A 22,291-nucleotide genomic window follows, 5' to 3' on the forward strand; every position below is an offset into this window, starting at 1 on the left:
CCAGAAACCTCAAAATGTCTAGAAAATGGACATTTGATTTTGAACTGTCAGAACAAGAGAAATGATAACGTGAGCAACATTTTACTGATATGGGAACAAACTATTGGTTAAACCCAGCATAAAACAGTTGAGAAGCCATCCAACGACATGTTTAAACATTAAAAAGTTGATTATACACTGGTGCTGTCATACATATTAGAACATTCCATATATCATTTGTAGAATTGTTTCAAAAATAAGACAAGATACAACACCTCAATGTCACATTTAAATCTGTCACGGTACACACACAGGCACAGTTTCACGCATAACAGTAGACGACTACCACAACGACATCATTACAACTGAGAAAAGATTTGATTTTATCTGGCTTTCTGTCAGAGGTGGTGGACTCATTCCTGTCCTGACAGTAGCCTGGAAAGTATGTCTCTGTCCAGAGACAAGAGTTCAGCCTCTTTACCGTGTAGAATCAGTGAGGTAATTCTTGTTTTTAACAAGCTCTGACTCTACTCTCAAAGCATGAGCGTGTTTCCGCAGTGATGACTTGTAACTGCAAAAAAAAAAAAAAAAAAAAGACAAACTGCTGGACCAGATTATTCCCCCAGGCTCCCAGAGCCAGGAGGCTTTTACTGTGATTCATGTGCCGAGACCGATGGACACGCTCACATTTTCCCTGGACTGAATGTACAGGCAAATAACCTCTATCATTCCTAAAGGGGTACATCAGAGCCCCCTCTGACAAAGAAGTAGTATCTATTTATGCTGTATTCTTTTTTTCACTGTATTTATTTGACTGTAAAAGTCTTCACGTTCGAGCACACTCAACAGAACCTTGACTTTGTATCACTGTCATTACTTTTTTCTAATTTCTAGAAAAGGTGAACTCTTATTAGGTCCTATTGTGGTGTCAGTTTAAAGTAATCTGATTAAATCAATCAATCAATCCTTGCTTTAAGGACACTTTTTTTTAAAGTAATTGCAAAAACAAATCCAACAATAAATTGTTGAAACTGTTTAAAGGTACATCTCTGTTGGTTAACAAAACAAGATCGAAAAATTGTGGGGTAAAGTACAGCTATGTCTGTCCTAAAGGCTCCATGTTGGGGTTACTTAATATGTAGACAGGAATAAGTTCTACTTATTAGGTTGGTTATTTTTGTCGTTTAATAGAATATAAACTTGTCATCGCCAGCTCTGAGGGACTATGTACTGATGTTGGGTTGGTACAAAATCAAAGTACGAGACTGTAATGCTTTGTCGCTCCAGTTGTACCCTATCAGGGTACAAGCACTGTACTTTTAACATTTGTACCTGCTTGTTTGTACCTCTACAGACACATTTCTGCACCCCTAGTGACAAAAAAGTACCTGTACTGAGAAAGGTACAGTATTGTACCCTGATAGGGTACAACTGGAGCGACAGCAAAAGGTACAGTCTCGTACTTTGATTTCTTAGTGTGTAGGGACATGAAATATGACCCTTTAAAAAGGGACATTTATAGAACTAAAACCATTTTTAAATCCTGTCCTTTTAGGAAAATAGTTTTAATAGTAAAAAAAATATTAGAAATCATGTCCACCTTTTCTACATTTATGCATGTCCTCTCCTCACTGTACTTCACATAGCAACCCCCCCCTAAGAAAGACTCCTGGAAATGTCAGATAAAGTTTCACCACAGAACCAATAATGCACCCAGAATACCCCCTTTTTTTTCTTTTTGAGGTCGTGGCGGTCTCAGCTCGGCACGCTGCGGCCCCAGCCGGCCCACAGGCATTCGCCCGGCAAGGGATTATCCAACCACACCCGGAAAAGACGTGTGAAATTGTGACGGGCACGAAAATAAAATGGTAAAGTTTGTGAGGCTGTGAGTGGAGGAGCGTGTTAGCTGTTGGCATGCACGCCACTGTGTAAGCTGATATTTGTGTGTGTGTGCTCTGTCAGTGGACAGGCCAACTGTGAGGCCGGTGTGAGTCAGTGGGTTTTCAGCCACACAGAGCCGCTGTGATCACGGCCGATAGCAGGTGCTCTGAACGTGGAAACACGATAAGCTCAACACACTGCAGCAGTACGCTTTAATTGATTAGAGTGAGTTTTATGAGTGTAAGGCCTCAGGCATGCAGCCACAAGCAACAATCAGATGGTAGCTCACAATACCAACATTTACACTCACCTCCAAGCAACTACTGAAAAATGTTTGGGATGAGACATAATGAAACGATTTTATTTATTTACAAAAAACAAACTCATGGTATCGGCTACTTTAAGCTAAAATAGAACCTTTTGGATAAACAAAAAACAAACTGGTTACACAATGTAAAAATATTATTTTTGGAATCTATTGGTTAGCAGTATCTTTTACAGGTTTTATCGCCCCCTGGAGGAGGCCACGTTATTGCAACAACCTTTTATTTTTGTAATAGAACCTTGTCATAATGTATTCTTCATGTACCCGAAGGCATTTTAATTCTCAAATACTGTGGTCATTATCCTGGTTATTCAGAGTGAGGGAGGATAAACGATGACGACTGTAACCCTCCAGATCAACACTGGGGAATGAGAAGCCTCCGTAGCTTTGATAGCAACACGATGAGTCACAGCGTGGAAGGATTACGAGTCAGAGTTCAGGCACTTCACAACATCATCGGTTCACTATCAGTCATCCTTCATGCACAGATCTCATTTCAGAGCAGTGTGATGATTTACATGTCGTTGGAAAGGAGATGTCTTTCAATCTCATCTCTGTCTGTCTATTCAGGTTTACATTAAGAACCTCTTTAATTGTGTCTCCATTTTTTTTACCACCCAAAAAATGCATTTCACAAAGCAGTCGAAATGAGTAAAGGGTTAGGGTTAGTATAAAAACTCAATATGAGTTTAATGAACTCTGAGCACATTGTTATGAGTATCGAACTTACCATTATTTACCTCACAACCTCTTGAAAACATCTCAACCAGAGGAGAAGCAAAATGAGCATCTGTAGTGGAGATGTGTTAAAATATAGACGGCTGAAAAATGGAGGGAGACGAAGTGGTAAAAAGACATTTACATACATTTTGTCCATATTTAACATAAATGTTTTACAGCCTGTTATTGTTTTGTCTAGTGCCAATCTCAGCTGACATAGGACGAAAGCTGGGGGACACCCTGGACCAGGTCCATCACAGGACAAACAACCATTCCCTCTCACACTTACAGTCAGTTGAGTGTCCATTTTGCATAATCCCCAAATGCGAATGTTTTTGGACTGTGGTAGGAAACCGGAGAACTCGGACAAAACCGAGTATTTCCATATTTTGGATGTGCCACTTTAAACCTCCTAAATGTCTGAAACCTGCATTTGTAGAAGTCTGTTTTTCTGACACTGTAGGATTCACTTGTTATCTTGCTGTAGATGCATGTTTCAGGCCGGTCCTCGTGTACAGGTGTTTTCTTCTTCACATCATCATCCATGTCCTTTGACCCGCCCATCCCACCTCCGCTTATCCCTTACTAATGAAGTTATACTCGTCACGGTGGACAACAGTCAGCAACAACCGAAAAGGTTAAAGAACATAGCTGTTATCATCATGCCCCCGCATCCTCTCAGCGAGCCAATTAGAGGAGCTGAGAAGGACAAAATGCATTCTGGGACCCGGGGCTGGACATGTCAACAGGTCTGTTTTGATCGTCGGGTTGAGAGCATCTTGGTCAGCGAGCTTAAAGGATTGTCGAAGAATGTAAATTCAGTTCTGCTCCGGTGAGGGGTCACTGAGGACAAGGGGGGGTATTGGGTATTGTCCTGGGTAAGGTTACTGAGAGGGAAAGGATGAAAAGTCAAGGGTGAAGTCTATGGGAAATGTTGCATTTGGAATTTAACATTACCAAATTACAAATAGATGTTATGTTCAGCATTAGACTTATCAGTCCACAACATTGTACTTTGCTACAATATTGATCTGTGAGCTGGAAGTGACAGAAACCATAAGACAAGAAAGTTCCACACACACCAGCGAGGCTTTGACAAACTTTAATTACCGCTCTGTTAACTTTTCAGTGAAGCATCTGCAACATCTCCCACTTATCACAACCCAACAATATACCTTTCTTTTGATTAGCAGTATGTCTGTGGCAGTTTTGGCTCAGAAAGCCTGTCAGCAGCTTCGTCTTGTCCTGCAGGACAGATGCAGTTTATCAGACATGCTCGTTGCCCTGTCTTTATCCCCTCTCTCTCTCTCTCTCTGTCTCTCCCAACATCAGATAGGGAAAAGTGCCCTGTTCTACAGCTGGTGCTGAGGACTTGACTTTGAAACATGAGATGGCTGCAGGGTTGTTTTTGCGTACCGTTTGCGAGTGGTTGGCAGAGTATCTTGGAGGACGTTAATTACGCACAGACAGGTTCAGCCAGTGTTCCCCAGAGAGCAGCACTGCGGCCTCAGTTCTGCTCTCAGTCAACCTTTAAAGTGGCTCAGCCTCTCTGGCTTTCAGACTGTGTACTTTTGGTAGTTTTTTTGTTTATTTTTTTTTATCAGTCTGTGTTGCAGAGAAAAGTAGTGAAATCGCTCCAATCCACAGACTGATAGAAATTGACTGTCCCTAACTTTTGGTTCCTACTGTTTCCTCAGTGTACAAGTTCCCAATTGAAGAAGTGTTTTTTATATGAAAATTTTCTGTCACATTTATATATATTATATTTTCCTTGAGATATGACAACAAGGTATGAATATTTCACTTTGTTCCTCTGAAGAAACCAAAATGGTAACTGACTCAAACTCACCGTGATGTCATGTTACCCACGTTGGTTTGTGAACTGCTGTTTTGTAGCCTTGCATGTTGCTGTTTGTTATTCTACACCATTATTGTATGAGACAGAAGAGCTAGGAATTGTAATGTACCTCGCTTTAAAGGTAAACCATATTTGCTCACTTATTTGGAGTCTCTCAAGTTTCTTGAAGAAAATTCTCTATGTTGCAGCCCTATTGGTTATTTATGTGTTGTATTGAAATATCAGCTAGTGGTTTACTTGGTGATCAGACATTGACGTCCTGTGGTGTTCGTCTGTTTCATCAGCGCAGACTGTGTTCCAGTAGTGCCAGGGTACCACAGCAGAGGTTCTCCTCCTCCTCCTCCTCTTCCTTCTCCTCCTCCTCTCATTATCCCATGCAGATGTTCAGCACCAGACCCTTGGCGTATCAGGTGACAACAAATCTAATTGATATCAAAACTCTGGCGAGGGAAGCCTAAGCCCCTCTGCACTCTCAGGTTACGGCCTGTTATGAGCCCGGCTCGACTTCTGACAACCAGTTTCAGCGTGAAACATGCACTGTCCTCACTTCAAAGAAGGTGGACGTCGAGGAAAAAGAAAGAGCAAAAAAAAACGCCTCGCCGCCACCACCTAGGAAGAGCCCCTCTGGAGGCCTTGTTCTGCCAGTTTCCACAGTGTTCTGACTGAACTGGAGCTAAATCTGATTAATCATGCTCGGGACTTTTACGAATGGAGGGCATTGGTTTTGGCACGCTGAAACAAAAGCATTAATAAGCTCATCGGCAAACAGTGAGTTTGATATGGGAAAGTGATCTGTGGTGAGGTATTACAATGCAGCTGAGAGGGGAATTGGAAGATTAAGGAGAGGATGTGATGGTAATGACTTTAAGGCGACATAATCCCACCCATCTGGGCTCAGTGATTGTTTGATATTTATGGTTGATGATCAGCACTAATAGGTTTGTTATTTTCTTATGGATGAATATGAATGGAGGGGAGCATGGGAAGAGGTTTTGATTTGTTTTGCTTTCATTTTGTTTTAGGTTCACACCAGGGATCAGTTTCAGACGATGTTGTCTGCTCTTAGTCTCTCTGCACAGACACGGGGAGGGAGGGTGTTCTGAGACTGTGGGGACTGGTCGCTGCACCTTCTGTGTGTGTGTTTGTGTGTGTGTGAGGACAGGACAGGGCAGTGAAGCTGAGTAAAAGCAGATGGAGTTGTGTGATGTGAGTAATCCCATTTGTCTGAGAGTTGATATGATTTCCGCCAGTCACACTATAGGTTAATCCCATTGTCTGATGTGCTACTGACACCGCCTTTTCATGTTTATCTTTTTTTTTTTTAATCATTATTATTAGTTCAAAGGAAGAGTCTGGCCATACTGAGTTTTATGTTATCTATGTTTTGTACTTCTAAATCTGTACTTGATGTAGCTGTCCAAAGAGAAGTTAGTCACTTCATAATAGCCTTAATTACATCAAACATTTCGAGTTCTGTCTTCCAAATTGTATCTTCAAATTTATCTCTGAAGCTGTCGTTCTTTGTCTGCCCTTGTAACAACATTCTTCTTCTTCTTCTTCCCCAGTGTTTCTCAGTAGTGGACATCCATAATGTTGCACTTCCACCTCCTCAGCATTCACCTTTCATTTGCCTTTGCATCAAAATTCATGACAGCAGTGTGCTCACCAGACCTTTAAAAGTAATTTATTGGTTTATTGCAGGTTATTCTAAAAAGATATCCATGCTTATTCGGCAGACTAAGTGCATCTGACACATGAGCAGTGTTTCAGCTCTTAAACTGACATGAACGTTCCAATAGAAACACTGTCTGTGTTCATGCCTCCTATGTCACAAGTACAATTCCTACTATATTTAGGACGTCCGCCATTATTTGTACAACACATATGGTTATCGTGACCAGTGTTGTGCGGGTTACTTTAAAAAAGGTAATTGGTTAAAGCGGACCTTGACCGGAAGTACCAATTATCGCTGTTTTTTTGGTGTGTATCTGCGTATCTCTCGTTTATGATTCCCTGAAGGTTCGAAACAAGCAGTTCAGTCACTGCTGAGAACGCTGTGTTGTATTGTTGGTCCGGGCACATCCGGTTGCGTACATTGAACCGCAGAAGAAGAAGAACAACCATTGTGGAGGTGTTTCACGAGCGACAGTTTCTTCTGAGTCTGGGTCAAAGTCATAATAGGGACTGTGGCGGGGAGTTGTGACAAGTTTTTTTTAAACATTGTTAAAACAATATTTTGACAATGAGTAGCAGTGTATCTACCGTTCCAGAAGGGGGAGCTGCGCTTCACTTTTTTTTACGTCACTTCTGGGTATTGGCCAATCACAACACAGTCTGTCTTCTGGGTGTGAGATTTCAGTCTGAAACAGCGCGACTGACGAGAGCTTCAGTGAGGAGAGATTTATCGGCTCATTTACAGCAACTAGGATGTTTTTGACCATAAAAACAAGTTAATGTATCTAAGTAGATCTCCATAACTCATATGTGCGATAGGACTACTCTATGTGAGCTTTAAAGTTACTTCTCCCAAAAAGTAACTGAGTTACTGCATTGCAGAAGTAACTAGTTACCAGGGAAAGAAAATATTGTTTTATTTTATTTTGGGTTTGGGCTGCTATGGACACTGGCGTTCTTGGCCACTAGTTTAGTAGAAGAAGTAGTTGCTTATTACCGACGTGGACAAACACTTTCTGGGCATAACTTACATTTTACATATACATTCAGGCGTTTCAATGAGGGAAAAGTACGTCCAATTTGAAAACACTACCTTAGAATTCACTGGGCTCACCAATGCTGCGTGTGTCTCTTCATTGTTACTTATGCGGTCGTCCATCATAAGTTAAGAAAACAGCTTCAGTGAGCTTAGTTAGAGCAAAGTGTCCCATTTTATTGTCAGTGACAGCATTGAAACGATAGATTCAGTCATTAGATTACCCCTTTACTGAAAAAAATACACAGTTTGTAACGCCGTTTATTTTAATTAGTTGTTCCCATTACTGATTAAAAACATATTGTAATAGCTACCTCTTGTTATAGTGACTGTAATGGATCATCTGTGAAGTTTCTAGAAGTCTAAAAATTGTTGCATGCGAATTCAGGATTATTCTGGGATGTTCCTGCTGGGTTCGGTTCTATCTCTGTGGTTCCCCTTTGCTGCTGGCTCGTTAATGACCCCTGGCCCACTTGTTTGATGGATGACTTTATGACACTATTTTGGTCCAGAGCGTCACACAGGGCCACGCTGCCAGGACCCGAGTATGTGACCTTTCTCTGGGTATGTCTTGTCAGGAAAAGATGCGTCAGGATGAAAGTTTAACGAATCCACAAGATCACGTTGGGCATGCAAAGCTTGGCGAGGGGAGTGGGGGGTCGGGGTGAGGCTGCGTCATGGAACTGCCAATGGAAAAACAAAACGAAACACCTACTACCTGCTGTCCATGGGTTTTATTACTCTGTCCTGCAGGTATGAAGTCAAATGCAGATCATGTTGCTTTTCCAGCTTGGCTGCAGTAGGTATATGCTTCTACTCCCATTGGAACTCGAGATGTTAAAACAGTATCTGCTCATGATACCGTAAGATATATCTGGGATAAAATTCTCCACCCTTCACAGTACAACATGACATGTGTTTTTATAATACTCCTGTTGCCCTGCTGGGGAGTCATTTTGGGGCAAAGAGTGTCAGCAAAATGCCTGAAATGAAAAACGAGAAAGCTGCTCGTATCAGAGCCAACTTACAGCCTCACAAATCATTTTTCAGAGAGGCATTTACGTGCCGTTGGTTTGGCAGGACACAGGGGTGTTGGTGTGGGATGATCTTGCATGGAAACAGAATTCAGTGGTAAAAAGGTGGTGGATTTCTAACAAGGATCTGTGATTGTTCATGTCAGAGTATGTGTAATGTTTAATTTAAAAGACAATTTGAATGGTCTGTAGATTTACAAGGTTTCCAAGCACCTGCAACAGCTGAGTAGATATTTACCTAAAATGAGTAAAGGTGACAGATATTCTTGAGAAACTTCATGTTGCCCTTAAGAGTTTCACAAGAGATGGCTTTCAGAGAGAGGGTCAAAACTGACTGACCTTTAGTCTTCAGTATGGCTCAAGAGTCAAAAACATCTCATATAATGCAACATCTTAAAAACATCTTCACACCCACTCCTTCCAAACTACATGCACCTTATAATATACTAATTGTGAGAGAAATTGTGTCTGATGTAGATGCTGGAGCTGTGAATGTTAACAAAACTGAGTATATTTTCTGTGGTCTGCATCAGATCAGAGAGTGAAGCCTCAGCGTCTTGTCAGCTGAGTGTTTCCCCCTTGAGGGAGCAATGAACACTGCACCGTGTTCCCTGAGTTGTCTGGCATGTTGTTTAATGTGTCCACTAATGCTCAGTAACTCCAACGACACGCTGGGAATGTATGACAAGCGCATGCACGTACACGCACGCAGACTAACACGCACACACAGGGTTGTACAACTTTTACATTATTTTGGACAGCCTAACCAAAGCTTTATCCCCAATCATAACCAGTTTATTCCTAATCTTAACCTAAACCCAGTTCAAGTCTAAACACACTAGAACGCACACACACACTAGCACACACACACGCTCCAGTTCAGCCTTCGACTTCCAGGCTGTTCAGCCTGGGAGGCTGCACAAGCACAACCCTCAACAAAAACAACCAATCAGCTCACGCGGCATCCATTAGAGCGAGTGAGAGCACGACAATGCAAACTGCTTTTCCAAGTAAGTTAGATATTTAAAGTGTTTGAGTATTTTTGTAAATAACTGGTTAGCAACACTGCATTTATAACAATATATAATATACAACCGTTATAGCTAACCAAGACTATACACAGAGTATTTTTGAAAATAAACTGCTTAGTTGAGCAGCTTGAAATTTGTAATTGCCGTTTGTTACCGCTAATGCTAGCTTAACTTGTTTGTTGATGCGAAAGGCAGAGATTAGTGCCTTGCAGGCTGGCTATAATGCTAATGATGATTTCATATTGTATAATTGTCAGCTGCCTATAATAATAATACATTTTTTTTTTCTTCTTTTTTAGGAATTGACATGACTCGAGCATCAACACCAGCCCCCTCTGCACCCGCCCCAGCTCCAACCCTTGCCACCTCTCGTCATCGACGTTAGCTGCATTCAACAGTGATTGTAGAAGTTAGTGTCTTGCAGGCTGATTATTAGCCTAATGATGATTTCATTTTGTATAATCTCTAGCATTACTGAGTTGGAGCCTTCTAATGCTAATTTAAAATATATTTTTCAGGAATTCACATGACTTTGGCACCCGTCGCAGCACCGACCCCAGCTATCACCGCACCTGCCTCAATTCCAACCGCAGCCATTTCTGCACCTATACCGCAGCACCAACCCCAATCATAGTGACCGACCCAGTGGCTGAGACCCTACTCATTGAGGTCAAGCCTTTCTGCCTCTTGCTTTCGGGCATCACAAAAAGAGGTACGCCATTTTATAATACACATATGGCAGGCTTCACTCTCCTATAAGCTATAAAGCAGGCTACTTTTTTACAAAATGCAATCGAAAGCTGCACCTCCAAAACACAGGAAGTCATTGTTGCATAGCTACACAACTGAAATATTTTCATATGGGATATATAAGCTGAAACTGATTTCTACTCAGAGAACAAACATGTAAGAATGTGTTTAAATGCTGTGTTATTACCATGGTCAACATGTACAGTACTGACGCATGGACTTGTAGAAGACCCTGTAATTCACTGTTTTTGGCTTTGAACATGATTGATGATAAATTTTACCGTTGTCAACCAGAACTCCCAACAAAAAAAATTGGTTAATGCGTATTTTCACAGTTTTTTGTTCCACTTTCCAGAGAAAGAATTCAACACCATGGCAATTTCAGCGCTCAAAGGTTTTTTTCCCCCTCTCTATTAAGATCTGAATTACAGCCAACAGTAACTTTTTTTTCCAAGATTTAAAACCTTTTTTATCTTTACAGCCTAATCCGTCTCTTTTAGCACGGAAATCCACAGACCAGTTACTGAGCCAAAAATACAATGAGGTGTGACCAGAGCCGAAGCACTGAAGCACCAACTGAGACTTATTCTGCTTTCATCACCTGCAATGACCTTCAGGAGCGTGGAATAACAGAAGTATAAACCCTCACTTGTACTTGTATCGCACTATCACTTCTACATCATACATTAAATCTCACAGGAGACTTTTGGACTTTGAAAATAGGATAGAGAGAGATTATCCAATCACCATCTTTGATTTACATTCACCCGGTGATGGCTGTGAAGTGTGTGATGCATAATTTAAAAAGTGCTATTTACAATGGGTGTGAATTACTGAAGAAATTTAAATACAAATCATTAACTATTTACTATTCACTTGTGTCAGGTTAATCTATTACCTCTAATTTAGCCAACATTACATCCGGCAAGTTGGTTATGATCCTCTTTTGCAACATCACGTCATGCTAATTTCTTGCTCATGATGTCATATCAGCTTTTTATATATTTGTCCAAAATGTTGTTATGGGGAAAAAATAAATCACAAAACACACCAGTTTGCTTTTCTGTTAAATATCAAACCTCATTCATTAACGTTAAAATCTATGCATTCCTCACATTTACAGGATTATTTGGCCACATAGTTTGTTCTAATCAGTCTAAAATCAAAAGACACTTAAGTCGAAATCTGGCCATTCATCCTCAGTGTAGGGAAGACTTTAATAATCACATGCTCCACATCTTCTTCTTCATTATTATTGTTGGTGTGTATCTGTGGCAGCCTTACAGCACAACAGACAGGCCTAGTACTACCTGTACCACAGTGGTTAGACTTATTTTGGAGGAGGAAAATAATGCTGTGTTTTACATACAACTTTTTTTTAAGAACAAAAAAGTAAAAGATTGTGGGAAAGAGAAAGGCCTCATTTAGCACACATTTCTTTGACTTTTGGTGGGTCCCTCAGCAGAGCTTTCATCCTAAATCCTCCTAATTATGTGGCTTAAACAATTAAAGATTGAAGTTTTGTTAATACAACACAGAGTGAGTTAGGGTTTAAGTGCCTGCTTTGCCTCGCATGTTCAGACTGAGAAGATATTAATTTCAGTTTATTTGTCTAAAAGTATTCCCTAAAATAATAATATGACATGTATACGTACACTGCTCCCCCTCCCTAAAAAAAACAGACAGCCTTCACCTGCCTGACTCTCCATCATGCCATCAGTGTATACTTTGTGTGTAATAGGGGGTGGAAAACTCAGAGTCCATCTTGTTTTTTCATTTGCTGTGCTCCGTGACATTTGTTCTTGCAGCTGAACATGTGCGGGACAATTTCTCGATTCTTCCAGCAGTAGACAGCTGCGGCGTGAATTACACTAAAGCTGCTGCTTTGGGGGTGGATTAGGTTGGTGCGTGTGTGTGTGTGTGTGTGTGTGTGTGTGTGTGTGTGTGTGTGTGTGCGCGCGCGTCTCATCACATCTACTGGGCCCTGTTCCTGTTAACCCCATGCAATCTGAGGTCCTCCAGGTCTTGGACTAGGACCAGGATCCGGATTTTTACTGCCTCTCCATTAAAAGACTGAAATTTACTTTCATCTTTTTATCAAACACATTTTTTAAAAGAGCCCCAGCCCACATTTAGGGACAAAATGCCATATGAAAAACTTTCAAAGTTCAGGTTCAAATTTGAAATAGAAATCTTTTTGTCCAAAACTTGCAAAGTGTAATGACAACAGAGAAACTACAAGATCTACATTTATATCAGCTCTTTAAGCCTGGCTTCCACTCCATGATCCTCTTGGCCACCATGAAGGAGCAGAAATTAACTTTGTTTTTTAACGGTAGTGACTGAGGAAAACTACCTGTATCTTTATCATTTGCTACTATTGTGTTTTTATGACAGTGACCAAACAGGACACAAGGGTTGTCCTGTCTGTTGTCTCTTTAAGTGAACATCCGCAAAAATTCTCTTCTCTTCTCCATGTAGGCCTTGTGTTATGCTCTGGTATTTGCAGGGATACAATCGATGGCTGTAATAGAATGAGTGCTGCTTAAATAAGGATGAGGTCTATTGTTTTGTCTTTGACTTTTAACAAGATGCTATTTGTATTCTCTGCTGCTGAAAGTGGCACCCCGTCCCTCCATTATGGTCATACTAAGCTTCAGCCATCCTTGTGTTCACCAGACAGAAGGTCATAACGTGTCCACTGATGAGCCAATAGGGTCAACGTTAGCATTGAATCTAGCATGCTATGGGATTTTGCTGTAGTTACTTCACTGCGCTACATTGTTGCTATTATGGTCGTTTTCACATCTAATAGTCCACTAGACTCTGCATGATTGGGGAATCGGTTCAATTGGGGTTGCAACATTCAGCCGGTCCGAGTTTGCTTTCACACTGCACTTAAGTGACACGAATCGTACCCACAATGCACTGTGTTGTACCCATAATGCCCTAATGCCCTTAAGAAGAGCTGGTGTGAATGCACTAACATTGCTGTTATTCATAGGCTTAATTATTGTCATCTGTATCTTCAACCCCCAGGTTTTTCTTTTCACCTGGTGCTTCAGTGACTCCACTTCCTCTTTTTGGATTGAATTACGTTGTCACAAATCACAGATTATATCACATGTGTACTGAGAGCTGGTGAGGTAACTTGACTGTGTGTTGCCTGAGCTGTGTGAGGGTTAATCTGAAGGTCTCTGGATGAGCACTTTGAAGTATGGCCTTTCAGCAGCAGCAGCAGCAGCAGCAGGCGGCCACTGAGCTCAGAATTAGCTTTGGTCACCTTCTTTTTTCTTTTCTGGACCTTCACCGTGAATCATTTTTACCACAGAGAATATATTGATTTCCACAGGAAGACGCTAAAACCCCTGAAAATCGTGCTGGGTAACAGGACACCATGCAGCAGAGAGGGGATTTCTGCCGCTCTGAGAGCCTCTTGTGTGTTAATCGTCCATTCAATCTGCAGAATCTGAGCATCGTGCCAAGTTGGAATCCTTTTTTTTGATAGTTTGAAGGGGGCAGAGCGGGAGGCTGAAGCCATTCCAGAGGTTTAGAAGTCCATTTGGTCTAAAGCGGAGTTTCTTCTGCTGGAAATGACCCCTGACCTGTGAAGGAAAAGGTCAAGGTTGATTCTGGGCTTTCTTTCGTTTCTCTGTGTTCTCTGTTACAACATAATATTCCCTCCTTGCTGATATATCTCTGCTGTAGTGTTGTCATGGTATTCAAGAAGACATTAGGGCTAGGACCATATGCTGTTGTCATGATTCAACTGTATGTCAATTCAATTTATATTGCGATTCTGAATGCAATTTATATCCAAAGTCAATGCACATCACATGTCAGTCAGGTAGCCAAGTAGAAAATGAAGTTGTCTTGCATTAAAGTCTACTGGCAGCTGTTTGATTATTGATTTATATTTTTAAAAAACTAACCGATACTACACTGTTTGGGCTGAATAATGAAGCTGCATATTCAAAATAAAAATTGTATTTGATGACCATTGATACAGAGGGTAGGCTCCACACTTGAAAAACATGTATAACTGCAGCTTCCTTCAAAATAATGGCTTGTATTTCTATTAAAAAACAGCATCTTCACAAGTGTAAAATAATAATAATATTAATATGCACCGATGTGGTAAAGTTCTGAAGCTCCACATCAGGCCTTTCTGCTGCAGTATAGTAAATACTGTTGCAGAAGCAATGAGTATCTGTTGAAGCATTCAGGAGGTCTGACAAAGACAAGAAACATTTTAACAGTGAAACCAAATCATGTCCATGACCAACTGACCTCTGATTCAGTTTGGAGGAATCTGTGTCGTAGCTGTTGTTAAGAAAAAAGAGGGATAGACAATTATTATGTGGTCAGAGAGGGACTTTCACCTCTGCATTGTATAAAACCACAGATGTTTATTTAATAAGTGCAGGTCTGTGTAGAATCAACTAACAAAAGCACATGCAATACTTGTTAATCCTGTCGTCTTTTGCGTCCTTTAAAAGAAAACACCATAGAGTAAGATTCTACTGTGACCCGACTGAAACACAACACAACCTCACGCTTCCTTTAACAGGTGGATGAAGCTGCATCTCGGGTCGATTAGCAGCGAAAGCTCTTTGAGTTTCTTGTGGATTTGTTTGTCGTGTGTTCTCCCCCTGAAGTGGAAAACCATCTGTGCACGCGTGTTTTTGAGGTGTTGTTTTCTCCGAGCACCACGCCAGCCGAGGGTAACGGGCTCTTTAACGAGGCATCTTTACTTGTTCGCCACGAGGACGAGTTTATGAGTGACCACACAGGGAGGCTGCTGGGCAAGCATGCCCCCGGTTTTGATAGAGGACCCCCGATCTTTACTGCGAGTCTGCTTGGGTCCTTTATGGCCTCTGAAAACACAGAGAGGCGAGGTGGATATAGGGATCAGGTAGACTGAGGGAAGAGGTGGTGGCGTCTTCGAGTTGATGTTTCGTGTTTAACAGACGAACAACTGCTGCAGTTATGGATGATGAAACGCATCACATCAGCAGTGTCAAAGTGACCTTTTCTCCTTGGTCTGGATGAGTCTCAACAGGTCCATACATTTAAACAATCATCTGTCACCTCTGTTTTTACGACCACTCATGAAAAGAAGCCACGTGCTGCTAAGGCCTGCAGATCCTTTTCATCTGTCCTTGTACATATCCTGTTTAGGAGTTTCATGTGTGATACCATCTTAGAGTATTGTGCTTCTGTGATCATTGGCATTTGGATTGGAATGTTATGACTTGTATATTAGCACTTAACTCATATGACATGGGTATGTAATACTCGAGCATGTTTTGAGCAATCCTGCCGCAGTAGACCTTTTTCCCAGCACATATTTGTTAGCGTAAAATAGGACAATCACAGGTTTTACCGGCAACATTAGGATTCCACTCCAGTTCTTGCCATTGTTCAAGTGTAAGGATAAGACAAACTAAATAATTGACACTTTAACCTGTAGAACCAACTGCATTTGTGTCCCATATTTTCTCTATTTGTTCTAATGAAGTGATTGAGAAATTATACCGTATCGTCAGTATTTCATTGCTAAAACAACAGATCTAACAGTGACCCAAGACTTTTTCATAGTACTGTACATTTGAGATCACAAACTGACCAGTTTATGTTAAGAAAGTTAAGAAAGTAAAGTTAGAAGAAAAGGTACTAAAGGAAGGTGGTTCAGATCATTGCAGTGTACGTGCATTTGCGCTACAAGTTGTCATCAAGACCTGAAAGAACTTTAGTGTTACTGGCTACTGGGAACACCAGAAAATGCCCTCTAAAAATGTGTGTCTTCTTGAAGGGTAGATGGTTTGATTTCCACTCATAGCCATTGTTGCATGTCTAACCATCTTTAAGGCATACATTCCAGCTGCCATACTCAAACACACAATCAAATCAGGATCTTCAGCATCACACATCTCCCAAGATTTCTGGGTGAGATGGTTTTCTGGTGCCGACTGCAGCAGCAGCAGCAGCAGTAGTGAGAGTGAAGTGAAGTGACAGCTCCAGGTGGCAGTGCAGGGCTTCAGAGAGCAGCAACTGTTGGCCTGACGCCTGCAGATAAATAATATAGCAACTGTGAGCTGGACACTGCTCCTCGGGCAGAACAGAGAACTACTAGTGATGCAGAGGGAGGAGGAGGAGGAGGCAGTTCAAACCTCTGCACTTGTGGTTTGGCACAGATCGATCAGGCCTGGATTTTTAATTAAACAGATGCTGGCAGGAATGTTTCAGCTTTTGAGTAATTCAGTGTGGATGGCAGTGATGTGATATGAGGAGCCCAAGCAAAAGGCATTTGACCACAGCATAGTTATTCTATGTTGAGGAATCCCACCCAGTTTTTGCATAGAAAAATAGAACATTTATTTTTGTATTATTGTATAATTATCCAACCTTTCTAAATGTAAATGTTCATTATTCCAATATTTGGAAACTATTGGAATAATGAACATTTAAATTACATATTATTTTCTGTTTTAAAATGTTGAAACATTTGACTTGGCTTAACTATGAATTAGTTCTTTCTAATTTGATTCAGGTTGGGGTGTCACAGAATTTTACTAACCCTGCATGTTCACTTTTTATATTTCATTTTATTTTTGGACTTTTCCTTTGCAGAAGGGAAGATGTATAATCAGTCATCATCATGTCCTCTCTGGTGACTTTTTATTGATGCTAGGACAACATAACCTAAACCAAAATTACTAATTCCTGCTAGAATGCTAAATCCAGATTAGCTTTTTGTCTTTCTTTTTTTTAAATGAATACTTTGATAAGCAAATTAAGGGAACATAACTGCCTTTGTGCAATTCTATTTTATTCTTGTATTTATCATTGATGTTTATTCTTGAACTAGTTTTGAAATATTTCTCTGCCATCCGCCTTGCCAGAGTTTGTTGCTAAAATGATTTTGCATGAATGAGATTATGTGGTAGGTGGACTGTAGACACTTAATTGTCCTCCACAGATTATTAAATTGTCTCTGTCTGTAATTATAAGCAATGTCTTTGTTCAAGGCAGTTTAAACTTTTCTTCTCTGCACCACGCATAGATGGTTTTGTCACATTTTGTAAGAAATTGCCTCAAGCTGTGTACATCTACATAGATTAGAGTGAGATTAACTGGCCACAGTCCGAGGTCAAGTATATCTCCAGCACTTCAAATTCGGAATGTCATCACTGACACTGTCTTCTAGTGGCAGAAGAGTTTCCTTATACTCGACTCCCTGAAAAACCCACATTTTCGGCACTGGATTATGTAGAGAGGCTTCACACCGACAAGAGTGTGGAGAAGTTTTCAGGAGGAGACCATTGTCTTGTTTGTGTCTTACGTGGCTGAATCTGGGCAGTGCTGATCTCTCCTGCACACTGGGAATGTTAAAAGTCTTCAGTGTGCACAAAGACAAGTGTGTTTCCTGTAAACGAGCTGGCTGACAAGTCACCTGCTCGCCATGAGAGATTGACAGCTGCTGGTTTTGACGCACTGAATCAACAGCGGATCACGTGTTGGCAACATAAATGGCTTGACACTCAAAGTGTGACACGTTTCCCTCTTAATGGGGCATGAGCGGGTGAAGCAGCTGGGTGACATGCAGCCCAAGGCTGAGGGACAGAGGGAGGGAGGCGGTGGTGCTTTTGTGGCAGTCGTTGTTCACCCTCCTCCCATCGCTTTATCCCCCCCCCCCCATCTCTCCAGATGCCCCATGATGACAGAGGCCCCTGCCATCAGCCCGCAGCAGGGCACTTGGCACTGATGTGAGCTGTTGGTTCTCCCGGAGGCCGGAGCGTGCCAGGCAACAGCTGCAGGGCTCAGGCTCTCTACACATAACAACCCACTCACCCCACCAAAAAAGAAAACATCACCACATCACCATTACCCCGGTCCCCCAAACCCCTGGAACATGACCCTGCATGCACGCCAGGCCACGTGGTTCAACGTCCTCCTCAATACTGCCATTGTTGTTCCCTGGGCCAGTTAAGCCCTCCATATCGAGGAGATGAAACCCTCACACACACACACGTGCACACGTACACACACACACACACCGATCAGTGACTGTGGTTGTGTGTTAACACAAGGCAGAGGATGATGGACTAGACTTTGATTGCTCAGCAGCTGTTTGCTGTGTAGAGACGCAGGGGAGAGGAAAGCAAGAACTACTGATAAGAAGAGAAGATGATGTAGGGTGTAACTTCTGGGGATTTTTGTGGGTGTTAATGTTGCTATTCTGCCTCTGTTTTGTCTTCAAAAACACAGGATTTTCTTTATGTGTGACTTGGATATTTGATGGCAATTTATCGATGTATACTTTATGATCGTTTCTCATTCATGTTTTAATGAATGACGCACAAATAGCAGCTGAACTTACAGTTACATAACTTAACACAGTGAGACCGTCCAGAACTTGCCGAAGGTGAGAGCAGCAGGTTGTGTAACTGTCACGTCGTTTCGGACACCACCGGACCTCCGACCCCTCGTGGGGGGTTGGGTGTTCAAGAGAAGCCCGCTGACGTCCTGGCATATCATTCTACATGTCACACAACTCAGGTGTCGCAGTTATGTCCCATTGCGTTGGCTGTGGGGAGGGAGCAGTGCTGTGGTGGGGGGCATGTGCAGAGAGCTGTGAGCAATCGTCAGGGAAACTGTTTCATTGTACGCAGCGTCGTCAGTTCAGTTTTGTGTATGAAATCAGAGCTGAGTGTGACTGAAACAACACATAGTGAAGCAGATGAAATCACATCACTGAGGCCTGAGGTGGGCGTGATCATCGCTGTTGTTCAGTTATGTGAGAAGTTAAAGGTTATCTCGTTTTTACTCTGAACATCTTTTACTCTCATAAGAATGAGAGATGACCGCGCAGTGACGCAGCGATGGCGTTGCACTCAGTTGTTCACATGCAGAGTGTGTGTATGTGTGTAAAACACACACTGACACTGAAGCCACACTGTTACTGGATCCTCCCAAGGTCTTGGAACTCACCTCATCAGCACCTTAACAACACACAAGCACATACAGGGTTCTGAGAAGCCTCAGTGAAGAATGTTCCGGTGCAGGGATTTTAGTCTGAGGTCAAAGGTCAACTGATCTCCACGACCAGGATCATAAAACTATTGAACAACAAAACTTCACATCACTTTTTTGTATATTTTTATTTCTGTTCCATGATCTCTGTTCAGATCGAACTTATGCATTTGTTCGCAACATTCTGTACAATAATTAATAATTTCTGATTCATTCATATACTTTAGTTAATCAAATTACAATGAATATAAATATTAATGAAATTCACATTTAAAGATTTGTGTGAAATTGTCAGTGTTAAAATAATCTTCTTGACCACACAGTTGGGGATATTTTCTGAAAGAATATTTTTGTTGCAGTTTTCAGGATCTTGTGGAATCAAGTAGGACAGCACTTGTGTGTTAAACCTCTAAACACTAGAGGGAGCTGTTTACTCATTATTCTTCAGATTGTACTGGTTCCATGAAGGTGGCATCAACATTGTTGAAAGAAAGTTGTTTCATCAACTCTGTTCTTTTCTTCATCCATATTATAAACAGAAAGTAGAGCATAAGTAAACGGTGTGGACATAATCCTGAGAGGGAGGTGCTGTCAATCGTCTCTGAACCTCTGATTGATTGATTGATTGATTGATTGATCCCTCTGTGGTTATTCTTGTGTCTCTGGTCAATAATAGATGAGGTGTGAGGCTGTTGCCGCCCTGTGATCAAAGTCTGATGTCTATCAATGATTTTAGGTAAGAATCCCACAAACCTGAAGGCACCACACACAACCTGAAAAATAAGATGATTTTTTTTTTTTAAATGGTACAACATGATATATTAACATCTCAAAAAGTTGGCATTGCCACATTTTGTTTGTCGATCTCAGTCAGTGTGACTTTGGTGCATTAAACGTGTTCAACATTCACATTATTAAATAATGCAGTTAACTGTTTCATCTACTGCTCATTAAAATACACAGAGGGGACATGAGATTGTTGAGTTCTTTAATTAAATCTGTTGGACAGTATTTATAGTGCAGCTGAATAATTATTATCTTGTGTTGTGTGCAAAGAGGCTCCAAATATTCATGAATGTGTTGTGATCATGCTGCGATTATAAGCTCTAGTACAGGTTTTAATGAAGTCCCAGTATAGTCTGTTTTTATTGTTTGAGGGCCACTGTTCATGGTGTCAGTGAATTGTCTTGCTCTAACAGACAAAAGCTTCAAGAAAATGTGAGAAGAAATGTTTTTTAGTCTGGTGAACAATAACTTTTCAACAGCTTACCAGATTGCTCAAGATGTGTGTACGTGTGTGCGCATGTGCTTGTGTGTTTTATCCTCATTATGTTAAGTAGTGTGTTATACAGTTATCAGATGACTCAGACCTGCCTCGTCCTCTGAGTCATAGGACCTCCTAAATGGGTCGATGAAATGTAAATGAATGTGTCTGGATTCTCCCTCTCTCTGTGTCTCTTTTCCACCAGCCAAACTGTGCCTCAGTGTTTTTTTTTCTCTTCTGGCCACTGTGATTGGTCAGAGGAGATTCTGACTCCAGAAATCACTCTAATCCTCTTAGATAAAACAGAGCTCTCATCCAATCCTCTCCCTCTCTCTCTCTCTCTCTCTCGCTCTCTCAGAGAGAAGAGATGTTTTAATCCAAGTGGATTATGTTGCAAATTGGGCGACAGTTGAGACGAGTGGCTGCAAATCCTCCTGCAGGTTGCAGGCTTTTTGTCCACCTAAATGTCTGCAAGTTGGAGATATTAACCCACTTATTGTTGGTATTGTTTTCATGTGGAATAAACATTGGGAACCTGGAAGAACCTGGAGCAGGTGCATAGGATTAGATGCTGCTTCTAAGGACAAGTTTTGGTTCAGACCAGGCTTTGTTTTTCCTCGTCGTTACTGGTACTGTATAACTTTAATTACATTTTTCATTTTAGAGAAGTTTTATTGAAGATAATGAGAAGATGCCGGCAGCAGAGCTGGTCCATGCAGACGTGACGGAGGGCATCCAGGGTCAAAAGCCCAATCCTGGGACCATTATCATCTAGTCACTTAAGCCAACATGAGGAAACCATTTCCTACAAACCCCTTGTTATCCTTCATGAGCTGATCCGAGTTAGTGAAACTGCCTCCAAAACTTTTACGGAGTCAGATCTGTGAGGAGTTTGACGTCTCAGGTTGGAAGCACGATGGGGGTCAGGTCGTTGGTATTCACGAAGCTCCTGAGGATTCTGGGATTTTTCTGCCTGTGGATTACATCTGAGGCTCAGATGAAGATCCCACCAGAGACGTAAGTTACCTCTTCACCTCTTTGGATGCGTTAAGGAATTCCTACTCTGCAAACATTCTCTCACCTGTTGAAGTTTGACAATCTTGTGATATGGAAAGCATGAACTGCCCTTTACATACTCCCCAAATTAAAGTTTCATCTCTCACCGCCTGCCACAGCAATCATTTATATCTGCTTGAACTAAATAATTGATTTATTTACTCTGTAAGTATCAATTAAGCCTGATGAACAATAAAGCTAGACCATTAAGTGCACCAATTTTGCACATATTTACCCAATTTCTACAACACATTTCTTGGCAAAAGCCACTATATACAATGTATAGTAGCGTATATGAGGTCCAATGTCAGTGGTGTTATCAACCATATTAGCATGAGCACATCAGGCTCCCTGCAGCTTCAGTCCACATACCACAGCCTCCTGGATGACACATGCTTCTGCATCCATCACCATCTTGCCAGCATGTCCACCAAGGCAAGCACAATTTAATCAGGTGAAATTATTTTTATTTTTTTTCCTGTATTCAAGTTTAACTTTGAGGTATGGATATGCATTTTTTTTTTTTTACCTCCACTCTACTACATAAACTAAATATTAAATTAAGTGTATATTTAAGTGCATAAGATTATAAATCCTAAAAACAGATTTACATATCTGACTTAGTTTCAGGTTCCCTGAAAGAGCAC

The 22,291-nt window shown here is 41.3% G+C and overlaps 1 protein-coding gene and 1 long non-coding RNA gene across 3 annotated transcripts in view; both read left to right on the forward strand.

The window, feature by feature from the left end:
- The first annotated feature begins 1,735 nt into the window (after window positions 1–1,735).
- LOC310931302 lies at window positions 1,736–11,277 on the forward strand. Of its 2 annotated transcripts, none has more exons than XR_014592908.1 (5): window positions 1,736–1,847; window positions 9,838–9,947; window positions 10,057–10,250; window positions 10,644–10,682; window positions 10,770–11,277. It is a non-coding gene; the product is annotated as an uncharacterized lncRNA (long non-coding RNA). The 2 variants fall into 2 exon arrangements; XR_014592909.1 differs by lacking the exon at window positions 1,736–1,847 and adding an exon at window positions 8,090–8,226.
- Window positions 11,278–21,504: 10,227 nt separating this feature from the next.
- LOC310930707 (voltage-dependent calcium channel subunit alpha-2/delta-4-like) overlaps window positions 21,505–22,291 on the forward strand; it is a gene marked incomplete at its 5' end in the record, with an annotated part of 47,758 nt that continues 46,971 nt past the window's right edge. The window contains one exon of the mRNA XM_083893749.1: window positions 21,505–21,605. Within this exon, the coding sequence (XP_083749875.1) occupies window positions 21,505–21,605 (101 nt within the window). The remainder of the gene's footprint in view (window positions 21,606–22,291) is intronic.

Source organism: Microchirus variegatus (assembly GCF_963457635.1).
Source record: "Microchirus variegatus genome assembly, chromosome: 8".
NCBI lineage: Eukaryota > Metazoa > Chordata > Actinopteri > Pleuronectiformes > Soleidae > Microchirus > Microchirus variegatus.